The sequence below is a fragment of the Chelonoidis abingdonii genome, chromosome 9, assembly GCF_003597395.2.
Source record: "Chelonoidis abingdonii isolate Lonesome George chromosome 9, CheloAbing_2.0, whole genome shotgun sequence".
In the NCBI taxonomy this organism is placed as follows: domain Eukaryota; kingdom Metazoa; phylum Chordata; order Testudines; family Testudinidae; genus Chelonoidis; species Chelonoidis abingdonii.
In genome coordinates this window covers 68,730,855-68,751,249 of record NC_133777.1, presented here as the reverse complement: position 1 = coordinate 68,751,249, position 20,395 = coordinate 68,730,855, and the positions used below count along the sequence as shown (strand labels likewise).

The window sequence follows — 20,395 nt, the reverse complement described above, 5'->3', positions numbered from 1 at the left end:
TATCTATTAAGGGTAAGTACCAGCTGACCCACTTCCTGTCAGAGAACTTTGAAAGTAATAAACGAGTCCGTTAAATCTCTCTCAATAAGCAGCACGTCTTAAAGGGAAAGGGAAGAATGCAGCATTAGAAAAACTAACACAGAGTTATCATCCTTGTTTCATGGCTCTCTCATTCTATCAGAGACAGTAGGGACTGACAAGGGATGTAGCAAGCAGCGTACTGCAGAAGGTGGACGAACCTTAATGTGCCACTTGAAACATTTTCCAGCTAAATTAAGTTCTTGGAAGCTGACAGGTCCAATTGATAAAACTGGATAAATCCACATCCAGAAGACAAAGTGGCCACCTTGTTGATTTGAATGACTAGTGCCCCACATCAAGAAGTTGTTATGCTCCTGCCAAAGTGACATTTAACACATTTAGGATGGGGGTGTTTGGCCAAGTAATGTGGCAAAAAATACATTTTTTTCCATCTACTTACAGTGGTTTTAGAGGCACCTGTTGCTGCAACAATCAAAACATAAAATAATATTTTAACTCCCCCCCATTTGTGGGTCAGATAAAATTTTAGGGCATGGTTTTTAAGAGATATGGACAGCTCTTTCCTAAGAAAAAGGCTCAGAGCTCTAAGAAGGCAAGTCAAAAGATTTGTTATGTGGAAATAAGAATTAACCTTCAGAAAAAAATTCTGGGAAGTGGAAAACACATACTACAATCATAAGCCCAGGGCATATGTGCAGTCAGGTAAACACTGCCCTGTCCTTTAAAAATTAGGGGCGAAGGAAGAGAGGTAGTCAAGAAGTATCTGTGGAAATGTGATTCTAACAAAAAGGGGTACGGGACGGACCTTAAAACATCTTGTGCTGAATGACGATTTGTAAGAGACAGATTTAGAATCCAAATCACTACACCTCTTGCTTATAAGACAATACTTTGAGAGTTATATGATTGGTTTTTAGATATTTTTCAGTGTCTTAGGATTCCGGTCAAGGCTTTTTTCCGCCCAACTTCACATCACATCAAACAATTTCTTTGGCAATTACATCTCATTAGAAACCAAAAGGTACTGCAAGGCTGCTCATTAGGACCTGGCAGAGACTGTGGCTTGTTAGAATTCGATTATATACAATCTATAGCAGAAAAAGTAAAAACTATACAGCAAATTTTAAAAAGTGAAAAAGGTAGTCATGATTAACTGCATATTCCATATGGAAATAATTTAATTACAAAGGGTAAAACTCAGCTTCCTTAATTTACTAGATAATTTACAAGTAATTTCCTTATATGGCTGGAGAGAAAGCACTTATGCATCCTTTGAAGCTGAAAGATAAATTGGCTTTAAAACAGAAATTGCTGTTACTAACTGCAGTCATAAAAGCCTAGCACCTGTAATTATTACAAGCTCCCTTTTATATGAAAGATATTGCATTCTGTCATTGAGAAGTCAGAAAAGGTGTTTATTAAGCTACACAAATTAACAATGTACTTTTATAAGAAGAGAAAAGAAACAAACTAGAAGACAGATAGGGCTTTTAACTCTTTTGAAAATGCTTAAAATATCAGATTATGAATGATGCTTCAGTTTGCATGTTCTAGATAAGTATTAATTCAAACCCATTTGTCAATATACTCAGAGATCAGATATAAGTGCGCTAAAAGTGTGAAATACTAAATATATTTTGGTTAACAGCCTTAATTGCTTTAGTGCCAATTCTGATATTATGCTATTAAAGAATAATTTTACTCATAAAATCCAGACAAAGCTTGGGATGTTTCATATTTCTGAAAGGATCTACACTTCAGTTAAATTTAAAAAAATAGCATATCCAGATGCTCATTATACAATGGGTGAACTTAATAAAGTTCCACCATTTTGAAAGAATCTTTTGGTTCCAGAAATATTCCTTTTTTAAAAAAAAAATTAGAAATTTTCTGGAAAGAGAAGACTTTCAGACCAGCAAACCTTTCTAAGGGTGCCTACTGTACAAAGGTAAATAGCAATGACAGTTATAATCAAACCATTTTTTTATGGGTCAGATCAATACAGAAAGAGCTGTTTTTGTTCTTTTAAATATTTCATACTTGTGTTTTTTGTGTGTGTATATTTATCCACTTATTTTTAACCGAAAAAGGGCAACTTAGCATATTCAAACTACTTTAAGTTCCAGTACAAAGCTCTAACATAAGATGCTTGCAAATAAACTCAGGCTTTGTCTACACTACCACTTTTGTTGGTCAGGGGAGTGAAAAAAACAACACCTCGTGACCGACATAAGTTTCACTGGCAAAAAAGAGGCTCTCCTGCTGACATAGCTAACGCCGCTTGCTGGGGGTTGCTTTAATTATGCCAGCAGGAGAGCTCTCTCTCTCCTGCTAACGAATGGCGGCTACACAGGACACCTTACAGCAGTACAGCTGTGCTGTTATAAGGTCCGTAGTGTAGACATAGCCTCACATTCACCAGCTGCTGAGGATCTAGATACAGTAGTAGGCAATACACAGTGATTAGAATGTGATACTAAGTGATGAGCATGGTTAAATGCCTAGATTACTGGAACCCAATCTTGAGCCAGTATATACAAACCTTTCTTTAATTTTTAAAAAGGAACACGCTGCAGTACAAAAAGTTGGAGCAGGAGTTATTTCTTCTAGCACCTGATCCAATATGAAGAGGGTTTTTTGTTTTGTTTTGTTTTCAAAAACTGGGTAGCATTTAACAGTCACTGTAATACAACATCTGGAAGTCTTTAGGTTATCATGAGAGAGGTAAGTTTATGATAGAATTCATATTAGCAGAAACCATGGCTTCACCTTGCCCTGATTCTCTGACCTCCATTTTTGCTCTCTCTGTCCACTCTAAGTCTTTGTTCCCAGCAGCAATCTGAAGAGCAGTCAGTTCACACCTGCCTTCCCTTTGTCTTCAGCTCAGAAGAGTCTGTTCTTTGGGGAAGTATGAAGTAAAATATGGCATATAACATAAGCTACTTTAGTCTATGTTCTCATTTAGATGATTGTGCTCTATTCAAATGCACTGGATTCATGTAGTTTTGAATAATTTGTTTTACACTAAATTTATTAAAAATATACTGTTCTTAACTATGTATCCAAGGAGTATCGTGTAGGTCTTGGTAAGGTGTCATATACCATGACAGCCATTACTACAACGTCCATTTGAATGGAATAAAGGCAAATAATTAACTCTATCACCACACTTCTGCAAAGGACAAAAATATACAGTATTAAACAGGATTAGCTAATATTTCTACAAATGATGGATTTTAGCTATCATTTACTAGAGAAATCTGATACTTAGGAAATGTTCTAATAAGGAAGGGAACGGATCAATGCCTTACATGAAAGCAGCTTTTTACACTTAGTAGGACACATCTATTCTTTGAAATATACCCTTAGTCGAAACAGTTAACACACCATCTTTACATTATAATATGACTAAATATCTACACAACATAGGAAAGTTACTTACTAGCAGCACTACACTAAATGGTTCTCAAAATACATATTCATGAAAACTATGGACAAAAATGCAGTTTATTGGTATTCATTAATTTGGCAACACTGACAAAAGATTAATATCATATTGTGTCTGAGGATGTTTCTGCAGCACTTTAAATGAGAATGACTTAAAAACATCTGGAACTGATTTAAGTTTCCATGATAGGTCTGAAGATTTGGAAACTTAATTTAATTTCCTGTAGATTTTATGAGGAGCTAGCAAACATCTATTTTTAGAAATACATGTGTGCTTTCACAAAAAGCTGATGTATATTAAGAGATCGTTAGCCGCTTCTAATTTCACCATTTTCAATCATAGTTAGATTAACATTGGCTGGTATTAAATGCTAATCAACAGTTTCACTTCTAGACCATGAGCTGTTTTTATACTAAATCACTTCAAGACCTCCTGCTTTCTGTAGCTGAGGTCAAATGTGAGAAGTGCTGTATTTACTGGGCTTCATGAGTCACACAAAGTGAACCTTGTACTTTTTATACAAAATACAGTCACCAAATAATCATGAATTGTTCAAGCTAGCCACATGATGTATTTATCTCTTTTTCTGACAGAATTTTACATCTGGAATTTATAAGCCACACTCTTAAGTATCATATGGATATTTTTATAAACTAGTTTCTATTTTTCTTTAAGCCTTCTATTACAAAAATATGACTTTTGATATTTTACTGATGCTGATTAATACAAGAGTTACAAAATAATGGCAAGTTAGTTGAATCAATAATACTACATAACAGTTTAAACATGCAAGTGCTCTGACATATAAATTAATACCTTTGTTTTAAAAATACAGCCCTTTAGTAATATATACAGATGAAAGACCATACTAGATTGCTGTCTGTTATATTCACAATATGCAACCTATTTTTACATTTCATATGAATCAATTTATAGATTTTAAAATGCTAAATTTTACTATAATGCAGGCAAATTTTGAAGGAAAACCATAAACATAATGTCAAATTAAGGCAAGGATCATAAGAACATAATGCTGTTTGAGGTAAAAAGATCATTAATAAAAGAAATAAGTAACAGGAAATGGTCAGTAACTGAAGCACCAAAGCAAAATGTTCAGCACTGAACCTTCAGGATAGAACAGAACAAAAGGATTAGGGCAACTTATTTATCCTTCAAAGAAGTGGGGTTAAGTGTGGGAATTTGTCATAGGCATAAGAATGTTTCTTAGCTATCACTGGTCTGAGATGAGGATTTGGAAAAGTTTATTGGTTGGGAAAGAATCTGTATTGCTCTGAAGTATTTCCAGACTCAACAGGTTGAGAGATAATCAACCTTAAAAATCACAATCATTTCCAAACACCATTTTAATTAACTACCCTCTTACCCCCCAAAAAAGTCAATTATGATATGATTTTAGCAACCAATATCAAACAGACATTACAATATGCTTGTAAGCACTTTGGAGCAGAGATGTAATTTTATGATTTTATACAAAACCTAACACAATGGACACCAATCCTGAGAAAGGCCTCTTGATGCTACCAAACCACAACACAAATAGTTCATAATAATAATGATAAAAGCCACACTACAAGAAAACTGGGATTACAAGTTTTCCACTGTTGCAAAAGCATTTCTAATCCTTGCACAGTTCACGAAACACTGGACCCTAACATTGCCATTAGTCCCTCCTGCTGGTGATGCTTTCCTGGCAGTGGTTCAGGACTGAATATAAACAAGGACACAGACCAGTTTAACTTTTAATCGCTGATTCGTCCCACTGATGCATTTTCCCCCCTTCGTGATTGAAGGGTCAGAAATACTGCAATTAAAATGGTCTAGTCCTTTTTCATCTTCGATTCACTTAAACCATGAAGTTCAAAGTTTCAAGCTAATATTTATTTCTTATTGACTTTAATCAGATCAGAAAGATTTCTACATCTTTTATATACTGAATGACCTCAGCATTCAAGGCTCTATGAACTGAACCATTAACACAGTCCTACCTAGAACATTGCCTGAAGGCACTTCTTCTAGATCCTCCAGTCCTCTTCCCATCAGCAAATAGAGATTCTCTAATGTACAGCAAGCCATGTGAGGTATTGATGGCAGATCATCTGCAGCAGAACAACCTGATGGTAACTAGGCACAGAGAAAAATAATCAATGCTGGATATTTATCTCTAAGTAACTGCTATTAACTTGATTTTGAGTGACTCTAGAACTCCAGAACTGAAAAAATACATACCTACAGCATTTTTAGTTTAACAAAGTTATCTGTCAGAAGAAATTCTGATAGAAATCAGTGTTAATCAAACGATTTTAAGTCAAACTTGTGGGGAAACAGGGTTCATACAGGGAAACCATGAAAAATTACTGTTAGAATGACATAGTAGCAAGAGTATAATGTAATTTGTTACTTTTATTAATTTTTAGAGAGCATATTTATCTCAGAACATTTTTTATTTTAAGGGTAACACAAATATTTTCATAAGTAATAAATTAGTTTTTATGAACACAGTTCCAAAATAACAAAAGCCAAAACTGAACACAATTCATTAACTAGTATTTTCCCCCGCAAAGGGAAACATTTCCTCCCTAACCATTTTCTTGAGATCTTCTAATGGTCTAGATATTGGAGTTAGCAGTGGAGAGAGTACTCAAACTATTTTGACGATGTTAACTCTGAATATACGTAACGAGATTGTTGGCTCAACACAGTCAGCTGAAATTTCAAAAACAGTCAAAGAACACCTTCACAGCAGCATATTTGAAACATGATATTAGAATATAAGGCAATAGAGGATCAGAGAGTAATAGAGTCTGGACTGGAACAGGAGATCTTGAAGAACAAAGTTACCAAATAAGAAAAAATTCACATTTTCTCTTCTATCTTCTGTGTCAGTCCAGACAGTATTTATGAAATAGAAGGGAAGGATTAGTGTTAATGCACTCCAAGATGTTCAGTCTGAACATCATGTCCACAGAAGCCAAATTTTCAAGTGACCTCTAATTTTGGGTGTCTAACTTCAGTCACGTAAAGCCTGTGTTTTATAAGTTCAGAGCACTGCCAATTCCAACTTTAACTAAAGTCAGTACGAGTTTCAAAAGCTCAGCAATTCTGAAAATTAGGCCATAGCTGTCTGCAGTTGGCCAACCAAAATTAGCTGTCACTTTTGAAAATTCAGGCCTAATTCTATAATGCATTAAAGCATGAAGTGAAGCTCAAGTAGTTACATTAAATATCAAAAAAGATGTGTCTACTTTCTCTGTTCTAGAAGAGACCATTGATAAAGTAGACTGATCTTAAAGATTTTAGTATATCCTTTCCACTAATGCAGTAAGCCTCTCAGAGGAATTATTTTATCCAATTAGGTAAAATAAACTTGGCAGAGCCCTTGCGCAGAATGAATATACTTTCTGACATTTACAGTCTTGAACCTTCCTAAGATAAATCATGCTCTAGTAATGTACAAACATTCCTTGCTTCCTAAGTCTTACTCGGGTAGGACAAAATAGGGTAAAAAGCCTTGTCATGACTGAAATACAAGGAATTGACTTTTGGTGAGAGTGTGGAAGAATCCCCGCACTACCTTATCCAAAGTAAAAAATATGATTCCAGCACAGGCATTAAAGTTCACTAACTTGTCTAGCTGAGCAGACATTTATTAGAAACAAAACTCTGATAAATCAACTGGGCTCCCTTCCAGAATTTCAAAGCCTCTCAGAATGCCTTCTAAGGAACATGTCATCATGCTCCCTGCAATGAGATGGGGAAGTGCTAACGAGCAAACATGGTGGAGGGCGGGGTGAGACGAAATGAAGCATAGTTTGGCTTTGAAAGGTGGAGAGCTGGAAGAAAAACAAGAAAAGATGCATGTGTGGGAGACTCCTCTAGTTTCCTCCCAATGAACATCTATGCCACTGAAGGAAGATCACAGCACTGATAACCTGAAAGCCATTCATACCACCCTCAAAGGCAGCATAGTTAGCCGTACATTATGGGATTTCCAAACCCAAAAAGGTGATCCTCTTAAAAAAAATACCTTAGATGAAAAAGCAACAATAAAAACAATTTGGCATAATTTAACAGAAAAAGGAATTTAGAAATATCACAGTAACCTTCATAATACCTACTTAGTATAAGCACAAACTTAAAACCTCCTGCTACAGCATCCAAAAAAAATCCCCCAACAGATGCTAATCATTAACAAAGTAGTTTTTTTATTTATTCTGAAATTAAAACTTTGGTCAGTTCTTCTGTCTGTGCTTGTGTGCCACAATCCAATTATAAAATATCAATTTGCACACCAAAATACTGATTCTAGTAATTCACTGACACTGACAGTAAATGAATATGTGTTAAGTAAATTTGGTGTATGTGCAAGTGTGTTTTCAGACAGTGCATGTATGATGATATCTATATCAAATTCTACTTTTACCTTTCCAAATTTCAAATTACATTTAACCAAAATTTACTGAAAATGTATGTATGTATTGATCAGAAATCTTTATGTATTTATCTGAAAGCACTAGTCTGAAATTAAACCACTATACTTTGTACACATTAAGTTTTAATTAATCAGCTGTCCCTTCCTCCTAATAAAAGTGACCTGCAAAGAAAAAAAAGAACTTGGACTTGAGTTCTATCTATATAAAGAAGCAGAGAAAGTTCAGAATATTCACCTTCCACACACAACTTTTTTCTTCCTGCTTATATTTTACATTAGAAACTCACATTCTGTCTAGCTTGAAAGACTCTGAGATGACTGTAAAACTAGTGAACTAATGACCTTACCAGAGTCAAAAGAGTGGAAGCTGAGTAACTGAGAAAATAATTTTTAGCCAGAGCAAAACTCGATATGATGGGAAGTGAATTGTCTGATATTGCTCAGGTAAAACACACCAAAAATGAAAACTTTACACAAAAACTTCCAGGCTTTCTTTATCATTATGAAGCAGCTAAAAAGGGCACAGGTCCAAATTCTTTGAAATCCTTTGCAGGTCATCTTTAAACTACCCTTTTGGCTTAGTTCTAACATCTGGAAAAGGCTAACTGTTATAGTCATCAAGCTAAGGTTTATCATCAGATTTTTTCCAGTAAAATCAAAGGGTGATCCATTATGAATTGATACGCTCCAAAAACAAAAACAAAACAAAAACAAAAAAATCACAGCTGTAACTCTTTGTGGAATAACTATATGAACCCTACCCTAGAACGTAGTCTGTCTCCCATAAGAACAAGGGCCCAATCACATATCCATGAAAAGGCATCTCTTACATACTAGGCAAAATCCTATTTTTCATAGATTAATGTTCAGAAATCTTGATTTAAAAGCCTCCAAAACTTTAGTGATAGCAATGAGCTGGCAGTTAGACAATACACAACAACATTCAGATACTAGCCAGCTGATTAAAATAGGCACACAGAAGTATTGCAAGTCACATGAAAAACAGCTAATGTAACTCACACACACTATGCATAGATTTTTATACACACTCTTAAAAACAGGATGCATGACATACAAAACCACCAATACTTCTTTAAATTTCCACTCGGAGCTGCAATGCAAGTGAGACTGATAGCCCCTCATTTTACAATCTATGATTAGGCACATAATGCTCAGTTTTGTTACAATAAAAATACTAAGTATAATTTTGGTAATTAATTTCCTAAGTCATTTCGAGATTTCTGGAAAAAAAAATTACCCAAAATTATTAATTGAACGGCATCTGAAAAGTTGTTTAAGTTACCAGTGTTGTGAAACAATCCCAAACTATGTTAACATTTTACAATCACCTCTTACCTTGTTCAAAGATTCAGCAGGATCATATTTTGGTCCCAGAACGAAGATCTTTTGCCCTCTTCGCACCACACCACTGAACACTCTAGCAAAAGCAATGAAAGACTCCTTGTCTGCTTCTTGTTTCACAGTTTTTAGGGTCATGCTCTCTGTTTGACTAGTGAGCTCCTGCTCATCACCTAATCAAAGTTAAACAATAATGAAGTGTAAAAACAGTTTCTGTAGCATCTTGAGAAAAAATAATAATGAATCAGAGCACCCAATCACTTGCGAAGAAATATTAGGAGCAAGCAAGGAACTGCTGTTATGACTCAAGAGTCAGGCCTTATTCACACATTTTTTGTACTGGTGTAACCATTTAGGTTAGGAGCAAGATTTTTGTATCAAAATATAGTTTTAGCAGTCTAACCCCTATGGTGGACAGAATTATATTAGTACAAAAGGTGCCTAACACTAACAAAGCTTATTTCCCTCCCACATAGGAATATCTCTGCAGGTATGAAGCACTGACATAACTGCGCCCACACCAGGGGGGTTGTACTGGGGGTGAGGGCATACAAAGTGTATGTGCAGACAAGCCCTCAGACAAAGCATTACTAAGAAACCACAGAGCCAAATTTCCCTACCAGATGTTCTTTTAAATAGACAAACTAAATGCTTTTAGGAAGTGAAGGAGGTTGGTGGAGATAGTCTGTAAGTAACGCTGCTACCATTAGGGATTAACCTTTTCACTTATTTAAAAGTCCAGTTTATTATAATCATACACACTTAACAGGCTATTTACATATAACGACATTCAGGTTAAAGATAATAGTGATACTGATCGACTAATTTGACTGGCTATTTGCGCCAACCCCTCCCTCTCTTTGCCTTATACTCTTCACCTTACTCTCACTCCACCTGGCCTCTAGGCTCCTCTCTTTCCTTCCCTCCCTTTTCACCCCTGCCCTACCCTCTTATCCACTTCCGCTGTCTTTCCATGTAGTTAATCCCACTTCACCAAACCACATCTAGAACATTTATATAACCCAACAAAGATTTCTGGCACTAATATGGTATCTGTAAACCATCACTCCGTTTGTGTATACTATCCCTTTGTCTTGTCTATTTAGATTGCAAACTCTTCGGGAGGGTAGTCTCTCTTATTCTATGTTTGTACAGTGCATACCCAGCACAATCAGGTCCTGTTCTCAGCTGACGCCTAAGCGCTACTGTAATAAAAGCAAAGTATTTCCCCATGAGAAAAATGGATGACAGAAGACAGTCCTGAGAAATACTGTACCTTTTGTCTCACCAGTCTTCACAGTCAGTTCAGATTCATTTTCAGAAAGGGCCTGTTCTGGTAGCTCTTGTCCTTGACTGGCTACCAATTTTTCTGCATGTCTTCGTCTTGCAAGCTCATGTCTTTGAGCAATTAATTCTTGTGTTAAAGGCCTATATTCCATTTAAAATCATTAACATTTGGAAATACTATTCACTTTCCAATAAATACAAAGGAACTGCAATATTATGTCCGAGACAGACAAAACTGAACTTAAATTTCCCAAAAAATGTCAAGGTTTGATAGTGATGTATTTCCAGCAGTTTTTAAGGCAGAAATAAAATATCCCATTCTTCTGCCACATCCAGGAGGAATCTATTATGCTACATTTCTGCTGATACTTGTGGTGTTAAAACAAACCCATTGCATGTGTAATTGTTCTGAGAATTATCACTCTTTTGATGAATAGTGACTTGATAACAGTCATGATAATTAGAATCACAAGCTAGTGCTATTACAGTAATAGCAGAGAATACAATGCAGTAAGTGTGCAGTTTAGAAATATTTAAATCACACTAACAAACAAATCGCAAGAAAAAATATTTTCTAACCAACTATCAGTGAATACATTCATTTTAGATTACTTGTACTATTTCTGGCATCCAAATTTACATCTCTAAGCCAAGATTGGAAGCTACCCAGAGCGGCGAAAAGGTTTTGTTTGGTTTACCTGCTCTCTAAGCTGGTATCTACCCTAAATAGCATGTGAAACCATTACTTTAATGAGCTTAACACGAAGCAGTGAAGGAACAGCTTTAAAAAAAACAAAAAAAACAAACCCTAACAAATACGCAGAGTGAAATCCTGGCTTCACTTAAGTCAATAGCAGTTTTGCCACAGACATCAATGGAACCAGGATTTTACTTCCTGTATTTATATTTCCTTCATACATCAATTCACTGGATACTTCTACCTTACACTAATTCAAATTAATTCCTATCCAAAATAACTGCATCTTATGCGTCTTGCAGAGCAAAGGATTTGCATTTAAACAGCCAAAGAGAATTTTAATATTCTGGTACTACTTCTCATTAGTTCATAGTCTCCCTTTCTTTAAAAAACAAAACAAAACAAAATTATATTGCAAAGAAAAACAAATATACTAAGTCACAAGCAGAATGACCAGAAAAAAACCTAGATTTAAAGAACTTAACCACAAAGATATTTAGCCCTGAGGGAACCTGACCTTTCTCATTTTTATTTTTCTTAGCAGCATAATTCCTTCCAAAAGGTAATATAGATAGAATTGTTCTAAATACAATTATACAATTTTTCTCACACATTTTCATTGCATATCAATGGCTTATTTTTAAATTTACTTTTAAATTAACTGCATTTTTCAAAATCTGCCCATAAAGAAAACTTGTGATAAGAGGCACGCAAGTATGTGGAGGCCATATAAACACTTAATTTCAGTCCAACCACAGTCGCTTCCCAAATACCTTCCATTAGCTTCCTCTACACGATGGCTCATCAGTGAGCTTTACCTGTGATCTCTTTCATGGGCACTGTTTCCAAGTGACAGGCCTCTGCCCGAACTCCTTCCAGAGTGGAACTCTGCAGTTCATTAGGCTATAACCCCCCCATTCCTACTGTACCCCCAGATTGCAGGGTAAATGGTACTTTATATCCCCTTGTAATCTCTCATGAGTGCATCCTCAGATGATACGTTTTGCTACCTTCACCTCTTGTAGGGTGGAACTCACAGTCCTACCAGTCTCCAACTGGATCATGGGATAGCAGTCCCACTGTTTCCAATTGTGTTAACAAGGCTGGCCCAACTGTAGTTGTTAACTGCCAGATGCTTCTCTCCAGAAGCATGTGACCAATGGCCAATTAGAGTAACTCAAAAAACAGCTCCTTCCAAACAGATGTACTGTCCATATCCTCAGAGGTCCATGGCAAACAGAGAAAAGGGTGAAGACACGAAAGATCCACATGTCTGGGTCCCACTCACAACTCAAACTCTCTCAAAGCTTAGGTGAGCTGCACAGCTACCTCAGATACATCACTGTGGCCTGGTTACACATAAATCGTTCCCTTTCCTCAACGATTGAGGCATGTCTTGTCTTGGTTTTTCCCAAGAAAAATCTCTTTAAGGCATTTTGTAAATGTGTAAATTGTAATGTAAACATGTTTAGGGCATTTCGTAAACATGTACTTTTATGGAAGTACATAAATGGCTTTTAATATTACCACCATGTGTATGCCACATCCTCCATGTGTGGTGGCGAATGGCTTTGAAATTTAATGATGCAAAATATATTAAGAGGAGAATTTTTAACTGTTGTATCTGATGTTGAAAAAAATAAAGCAAAAACCACAAGGAAACTTGAGGAAAAACGTAAGACTGTCCTAGTCTCCTTAAAACCTATTCAGATTTTTCTCCCATCCCCAATTCACTCTCCACCAACTTCTCTTCACTGAAAGATAGGTCACACAATGTGTTAAGAATAAGTAGACAATAATCGAAAATTTTACAGGACCAGTATGGTGAAAGCCGGGAAACTAATAATCTCCTCGCTTTATACTGCTAAAAAGAAGAGGAAAATGACAAATGAAGGTCATGACACACTACAAATCTGTAACACAGATGTTTCAACAGGCACAAAGAGGTGGTTTAAAACTTTGCAGGCCCTAATATCATGCCCAGGATCCTAAGGTTCGGGATCATTACTTTAAGGAATTGCATTCTCCATGAAAAATGGATGAAGGGTCCATTCAAATTGGTATTCAAGCCTTATGAGAAGATTACTTTTTGCTCATGTGTTTCAACTATTAAATCCTCACATGTAACTTTTTAAAAAAATAAAATACTGTACTAAATGTTAGCAGTTCTTTCTGAGAGAATGCACAGCTCAACAACTATCACTGCCCAAATATATCCACTTTGTTGTCTCGCTTCTTAATTCTGAAGCTGACAATTGCAGTCATCTTCTCAATCAAACAGCAACTGTGTGGATTTTTACACTTTAATAGATTATTTACAACTTGAACTACACCTTGAACATTTTCCCCTAAAATTCAGATTAGTGAAGTAATATACTATTAGTGATGTTGTTTATATATTTAAGGTTCATTTACTCTCTCACTATAGGCAATTCTTTAATGTTATGCAATGATGATAATTACCAATTATTTATTAGAAATATATCCCACCATAATGCTGCAAAACTGGAGAGAAACTATGGTCAATGTTGGTAGTAAAGGAAAACAAGGAAAGAACAGACAAAACAGAGAGGTGGAATACTTCCAATTATATTTCAATTCTAGAAACAAATAATATCTAGCTAAAATTTAAGGGGCAACACACACGCACAATTCTATTAATGTTTTGGTGCCAAGTTGTGCATCATGAAGAATCACTTCAAAGCCATAATGGTACTTGACCAAAGTATGTCATAACAAATCTTGATATCACATATGCCCCTAACTCATTTTGTTTTGTTTGGGTGCTTCATTCACGACTTCAATTAAGTGGTGTCCTGAATAAAGATGGACTTAAGTACATGCTTTAGGCTCCAATTCAGAAAGCACTTAAAGCATGTCTGCAGGCTTTATGGATCTGGAGAGAAGTAGAAAGCCTATTCAGAGAAAGTGAAAAGAGAGCACTTCATAGGGCAGTTGGGAAAGGAGTGCTCCCATATGGGGGGCAGCTTAGAAGAAAAGTTTTCCTTCTTCCTCCAATCTGTCCATCTAGAGACCACTCTTCAAATAAACCCACTTTGTTGTGTGTGTCTCCCCCCGAGTCCATATTTAAATTTCCAAGCTGACTACTGTTGTGTTCTCAATCAAACATGTACTATTAAGGCTTTTGACACTTTAATAGATATTTACAACTTCAACTACATTTTAAAGATTTTTACTTATATCTAATCTCCACTGGATACATACACAAAAAATTGGTTTGACCCAAGAACAAGTTGTCACCTTCATTAGCACAGTACTGGAGCAAAGCTTTACTACAGACTCCAAGAGAAGAATGAAATCTAATGGGTCACTAGCAACACTCCCTGAAACATCTGGTTATCTTTGGAGGTCTTTCAAAAGTATTGCTTATGCCCAACAATATTTAGTTTATGAGAGGTCATCAGATTACAGAGATGACGTGGCATTATTATTCTATCTCAAGAATTAAGTAGTCATCTCAACTGATTAAACAATTTCACTTTCCATCACTGCTTATATGATGCATTGTCCAGTGCATAATTTTTTAAAAAAAGACTACTCCTGTGCTCTAAAAGACAGTGCACTGGTAAATTTATGCAAGGCACATTGTTTTCTAATGGAAGTGGTACTTTTTCTATTTTTAAGAAGTTCACGTTTTTAACTGTCAGACACAAAATTTACGTAAGATACATAACTTTTTTGGTACATTAACTATTTTTGGTTAGCAAACCATTTTTGGGCGGGGTAGTATGGAGTGCAGTCACATCTGAATTGCATATTTCTTCTAATGTAACTTTTTATACAAAATGATGAAGGGTTCCTATAAATAAATTCGTCATTTTCCACTCCTGGATTTTCCTGTATAAAGTTTTATTTGCCATGCTTTCGCTATCATCTTGAAGTAATACTCTAAAGAGGCACAGCTTTAGCTAAGCTAAGAAACATAACCATGACTGATCAAAGAACATTTCTTCTGAACTAGAATTCCCACATAGGGTTATTATAAAGTATTAAAAATGGACAGATTTGAGTCCATTTGAAATCATATAGCAAATTTTATACAGAACTCCTTAGTAATCTTTGCACAAAGTGAAAATGACAGTATGCTGATATTTATTAGCACAGTTCTGTTTTTAAGTTTATGGGAAGAAGATTTAAAACAGTCAAATGTTCAAAGTCAAAAGACAGAGTGGTTAACAATATGAAAAGAAAAGTCAGTTTGTCTGAAAAGATAAAACCAAAAACAGAGATGATAAAGTGGGAGTAAACAATGCAGATCAGTTTGCTAAATGTTTCCTTTCTTTCCCTTAGTCTTATTTTGTTCCCTTGTTTTTCTAGTTACTTTAAAATAATGGTCCAACCAGTACTCAAGAAACAAATCACTTGATGCTGGTCTTCTTGCTTGTCATCATCCAGTATCACACCTTCCTTTTTAAAGCAAGCTGACCAAAAAAATCGGAAAAAGAAAGCCTCCATCATCATCTGCCAGCGTCCTGAATTCTTCTAAGGTCAGGCTTTAAGCCATGGAACACAGAGCCCTTACTGCATTCCTTGAGTAGAGAGTCATTCAGTCTAATGCAAATCAGATGTCTTCAGTTCATCAGGAGAGAGACTCCTTTTCAGTTCAATTATGATAAAATTTAAAAAAAAAATATTTGGTGTGAACAAAAACAAAATTTTGAGATCAAAATTAATGCCAAAAATAAAAGAAGTCATGATGGCTATTTAGGACTCTACTTTTTCTATTTAGTATGTAATAGGTAGAAGAACACAAAGAGAAAGAGCTATTTGTATACATTGTGCCTAACTGGAAAGACCAGTTAGGAAGAAAAGGATATTGAAATGTGGCTGGCAGTTCTTAAAAGATGCAATATTAGAGGCTCAACATCAAGCTATTCTGATGCAGAGGAAAGATAAGAAGAGCCACAGATGGCCAATGTGGCAGCACAAGGAGCTTTTTAGCTATCTAAAAATCAAAAGGGATACATACAGGAAAATGGAAGGAGGAGCATGTCATCAAGGAAGTTTACACAGGAATAACACGAACATGTAGGTACAAAATCAGGAAAGCGAAGGCAAAGAGTGAGTTACAGCTGGCAAGAAATGTCAGAGACAACAGGAAAGCGTTCTTCAAATAATAAAATAAAATAAAATAAAATAAAATAAAATAATAAATAATAAAAAAAAGATCAAGGATAGTGCGGGTCTGCTGCTCCATGGAGAAGGTGAGCTGGTAACAGAAGATGACAGAAAGCAGAGATGCTCAATGTTTACTTTGCTTCAGTCTTCTCACAAAACACAACATGTGACTGGACAATTAGCAAAGTTATCATACACGATAAAGGGAAAGGGATGTAGATAGAGATAAGTAAAGAACACACCAGTGATCCTCTAACCAATCTGAATGATTTCAAATCAGTGAGGCCGGATTAATTAGTTGAAGAAATCTTGAGACCACTGGCAATCATATTTACAGATTCATTCATGACAGGAGAGGTCCCAGAAAACTGGAGAAGGGCTAATGTAGTGTCCATCTTTTAAAAGGAGCAGCTCAGAAACTATAGACCAGTCAGCCTGATTTCGATAGCTGGCAAGCTACTAGAGCAATGCATAAAACATTCCATTTGCGAATACCTGGAGGATGAGGGGTAATCACCAGCAGCCAGCATGGATTTACCAAGAACAAATCATGACAAACCAGCTTGATTACCTACTGTGACAGGGTAACTGATTTGATGGATGGGGGAATGAAGTGGACATAATATACCTGGACTTCAGCAAGGTTTTAGACTTAGTCCCACATGACATTCTGTTAAGTACGCTGGAGAAATGTGGGCTCAACAGAACCACCACCAAGTGGATACATAATTGGTTAAACAATTGCAATCAAAGAGTAACTTTTAATGGAATGATGTCTGATTGGAGGGAAGTCTCAAGTGGGGTTCCACTGGGGTCTGTTCTGGGTCCAGTGTTGTTTAACATCTTTATTAATGATCTGGATATAGGTATTGAGAGCATACTGATCAAGTCTGCAGATTACACAAAGCTACATGGGGTTGCCAATACCTTGGATGATAGAGCTAAAATTCAGAAGGGTCTTAATAAATTGGAGAGCTGGGTGATAGACAACAAAATGAAATTAAAGAAAAATGTAAGGTTCTAGACTTAAAGAAAAAACAAATGCACAGCCACAGAATGGGGGGAAATTGGCTTGGCAGCGCACTGCTGAGAAGGATCTGGGAATTGTGGTATATCACAACCTCAACATGAGCCAGTAATGTGATGCTACTCCCAAAAAAAGGAAATGCAATTTTAGGTTGCATTAACAGAGACATAGCATCCAAGTCATGGGAGTGACAGTACCACTCTACTCGGTGCTGGTTAGGCCTCAGCTGGAATACTGTGTCCAATTTTGGTCACCAGTATACAGAAAGGATGGAGAGAAACTGCAAAGGATCTGGAGGCGAGAAACAACGATGATCAAAGGGATGGAATGCAAGACAACAGAGCAAAAGCTGAAGGAACAGGGTATATTTAGTTTGGAAAGATGAGATATGATTACAGTCTTCAGATACTTGAAAAGCTGTGTGCTGGGGTGTACCAGATCCTCTGAGGCCCCCTGCCAGAGGCCTCATTGCCCTGCCACACCCCACCCCAGAAAAGGGCCATGGAGAGAATTCTCCAAGCTGCCTAGAGTGGCTTTGTGGGACACAGTCAATCAGGGCCCAGCAGGCTAGCGCAAGAAGAGCTGCAGGGACAGAGTAAGTTCAGTTCCTTGCTGGAGCTGGAGGACTATAAATGGTGTGTGGCTGGCTGAGACAGCTGCACAACCTCGGAAAGAACAGTGCTGGCAAAAGTTGGGCAAAATGAGAAGGAGCTCTTGGCTGGTTGCTGGGACTCCATCAGGACAAGGTGCTGAGGTGGCGTCCCAGGGAATTAGAGCAGCAGCATGGCTGAGATAAAGAGACACGGCAATAGCTCCTATGTACAGGGTCTCTGGGCTGGGACCCAGAGTGGTGGGCAGGCCCGGGTCTCCTTCGCACCCCCCTTCAGCTACTCAGGGAAGTGGCTTGGACTTTGAGGCACCCCAAAAGGGGAACTGAACCCTTTAGTAGGCCAGTAGGAGAGCTGGGGCCTGAAACAGCCAGAGAGGGTGAGGACATTGTCGCCAGGGCAAAGCCCTGGAGTACAGCTTGATACCAGGACTGAGACCATTGATAGACTACAAGACTAATTAAGGACCTAAGCCCAAGGAGGGCTATAGGGACAGGAGTGTGTAATTAATACGATTTACCACATGTGGTGCCATAAATACATAGTATATACATGTGCATGCACCCACATACCTCACCACACCTTAAAAAACATACCCAACCATTTTCCTTTGGATAAATGAACCCTGAGATTTACAGGGAAAAAAAAGCAGAATGTGTACTTTAAATAGCGTATAGTTTGATGTAGGACAGCTCTGATTCCAACTGTTAAAGAAAGAATTAGAAGATATCTTGTGTGAACTGATTTAAGTTAATTATTCTCCTGGTATAACATGTAATCCATTAAGTCAGGGTTATTGTTTAGCCAGTAGTTCAATCTGGAGTTTATCCTGGCTTCTCTCAATGTCAATTCCAACATGACTAGTCATTCCAAGAACTATTATTAGAAATATTTAAAAAAATAATGCTTTCAAATAACATTTATATATGTTATAGCATAAGGAGCAGAACACAAAATAAGATTAATGCACATCAGGCACTGGATATATAAACATACTAATGACAGTTCATATTTTGATTTTAAGGCCAATGTTCTCCCCAGCTAGCAAAATCAAGGAGAGGTGAAAGCAAACTTCAACAACTACTGGGTCACCCACACAGACAACCTCAGACTTTCAGCTCTCAAGGAAGAGAATGTACAGCTAAATGGAGTGGTCAGGCAAAGATAACTGAAATTACACAGGAAAGACTGAAAGAGGGAACCAGAGCAAGACAAGGAGCCTTAGGTCCCAATCCCACCAATCACAGAGAATCCTCATGACACCAAGACTACACACTGCTCAGCTAGCACAAGTAGCACTGCTCACTTAATAGGGCTTTCATGCTGTCACTGACTCCTCTGTGACTGCATACTAGCTCCGTTGCAAGATAAACAGAAGCCATGAAAAACTTAATGTTGCAATGTGTACAACCAACATCAAGCATTCACTGAATTACTATCAAGTAGGTTTTAGTTTGGAAATCCATCGATTTTTTGGGACAAAGCAAGTTATCCATTGCTTTGCTTGTTCTCTTGCAGGCAGCTCAGAAGCAATCCATAGACTTCCAGCTGCAGAGTGTTTGCGAAGATGGGCTGAGAGAAAAAAAATCATCAAAAAAGCAGAAGTTGGAGAGAGAGAGGTTGACCTTTCAGCCTCTTCAGATTCTCCTTTCCTCGTCTCTGGACCTCAGTGCTGCAGAAAAAGGCATTCTACGCTAGGATTAAGCCACTGTGTTACCATATTACGGACAGGTATTTCAAATTGAATAAAACAAAAACTCACATATTACAGGTTAATATAATTATGATTTCTCAAAATAAACTAGAAGGAACTATTGACCTTGTCTGACATATTAATCAAGAAATGAGTAAATATTAGATTTAAAAGGATTAATTAGATTACCTATCTAGAAATAATAGGTAGTCAGTAGTATTCTTTAGGCTGCAAAGGCACTTATGAGTTCCTTAACTTTTCCCTCTTTGACTAAAATTTTCCATGCTTGATTTCAGCCTCAAAAGGGTTTTAAAAAAGTTTGACCATCATTTGTTCATGAACTATTTCCTACTCTCAAAACTCAAACACTAATTGAAAATATTTTTCTAAATTTTTGAGTTTCCACTAGGGCTGTTGATTAATCGTAGTTAGCTCATGCCATCAACTCAAATTATAATCGCACTGTTAAACAATAGGATACCAATTGAAATGTATTAAATATTTTTGGATATTTTTCTACATTTTCAAATATATTGACTTCTATTACAATACAGAATACAAAGTGTACATTGCACACTTTATATTTTTATTACAAATATTTGCACTGTAAAAATGATAAACAAAAATAATATTTTTCAATTCACC

General features: G+C 36.6%; 1 protein-coding gene across 1 annotated transcript in view; it reads right to left on the bottom strand.

The window, feature by feature from the left end:
- EFL1 (elongation factor like GTPase 1) overlaps nucleotides 1-20,395 on the bottom strand; it is a 170,855-nt gene that overhangs the window by 100,178 nt on the left and 50,282 nt on the right. Inside the window, 3 exon segments of the mRNA XM_075069672.1 lie at nucleotides 5,497-5,632; nucleotides 9,297-9,472; nucleotides 10,576-10,727. Of these exon segments, the coding sequence (XP_074925773.1) occupies nucleotides 5,497-5,632; nucleotides 9,297-9,472; nucleotides 10,576-10,727 (464 nt within the window).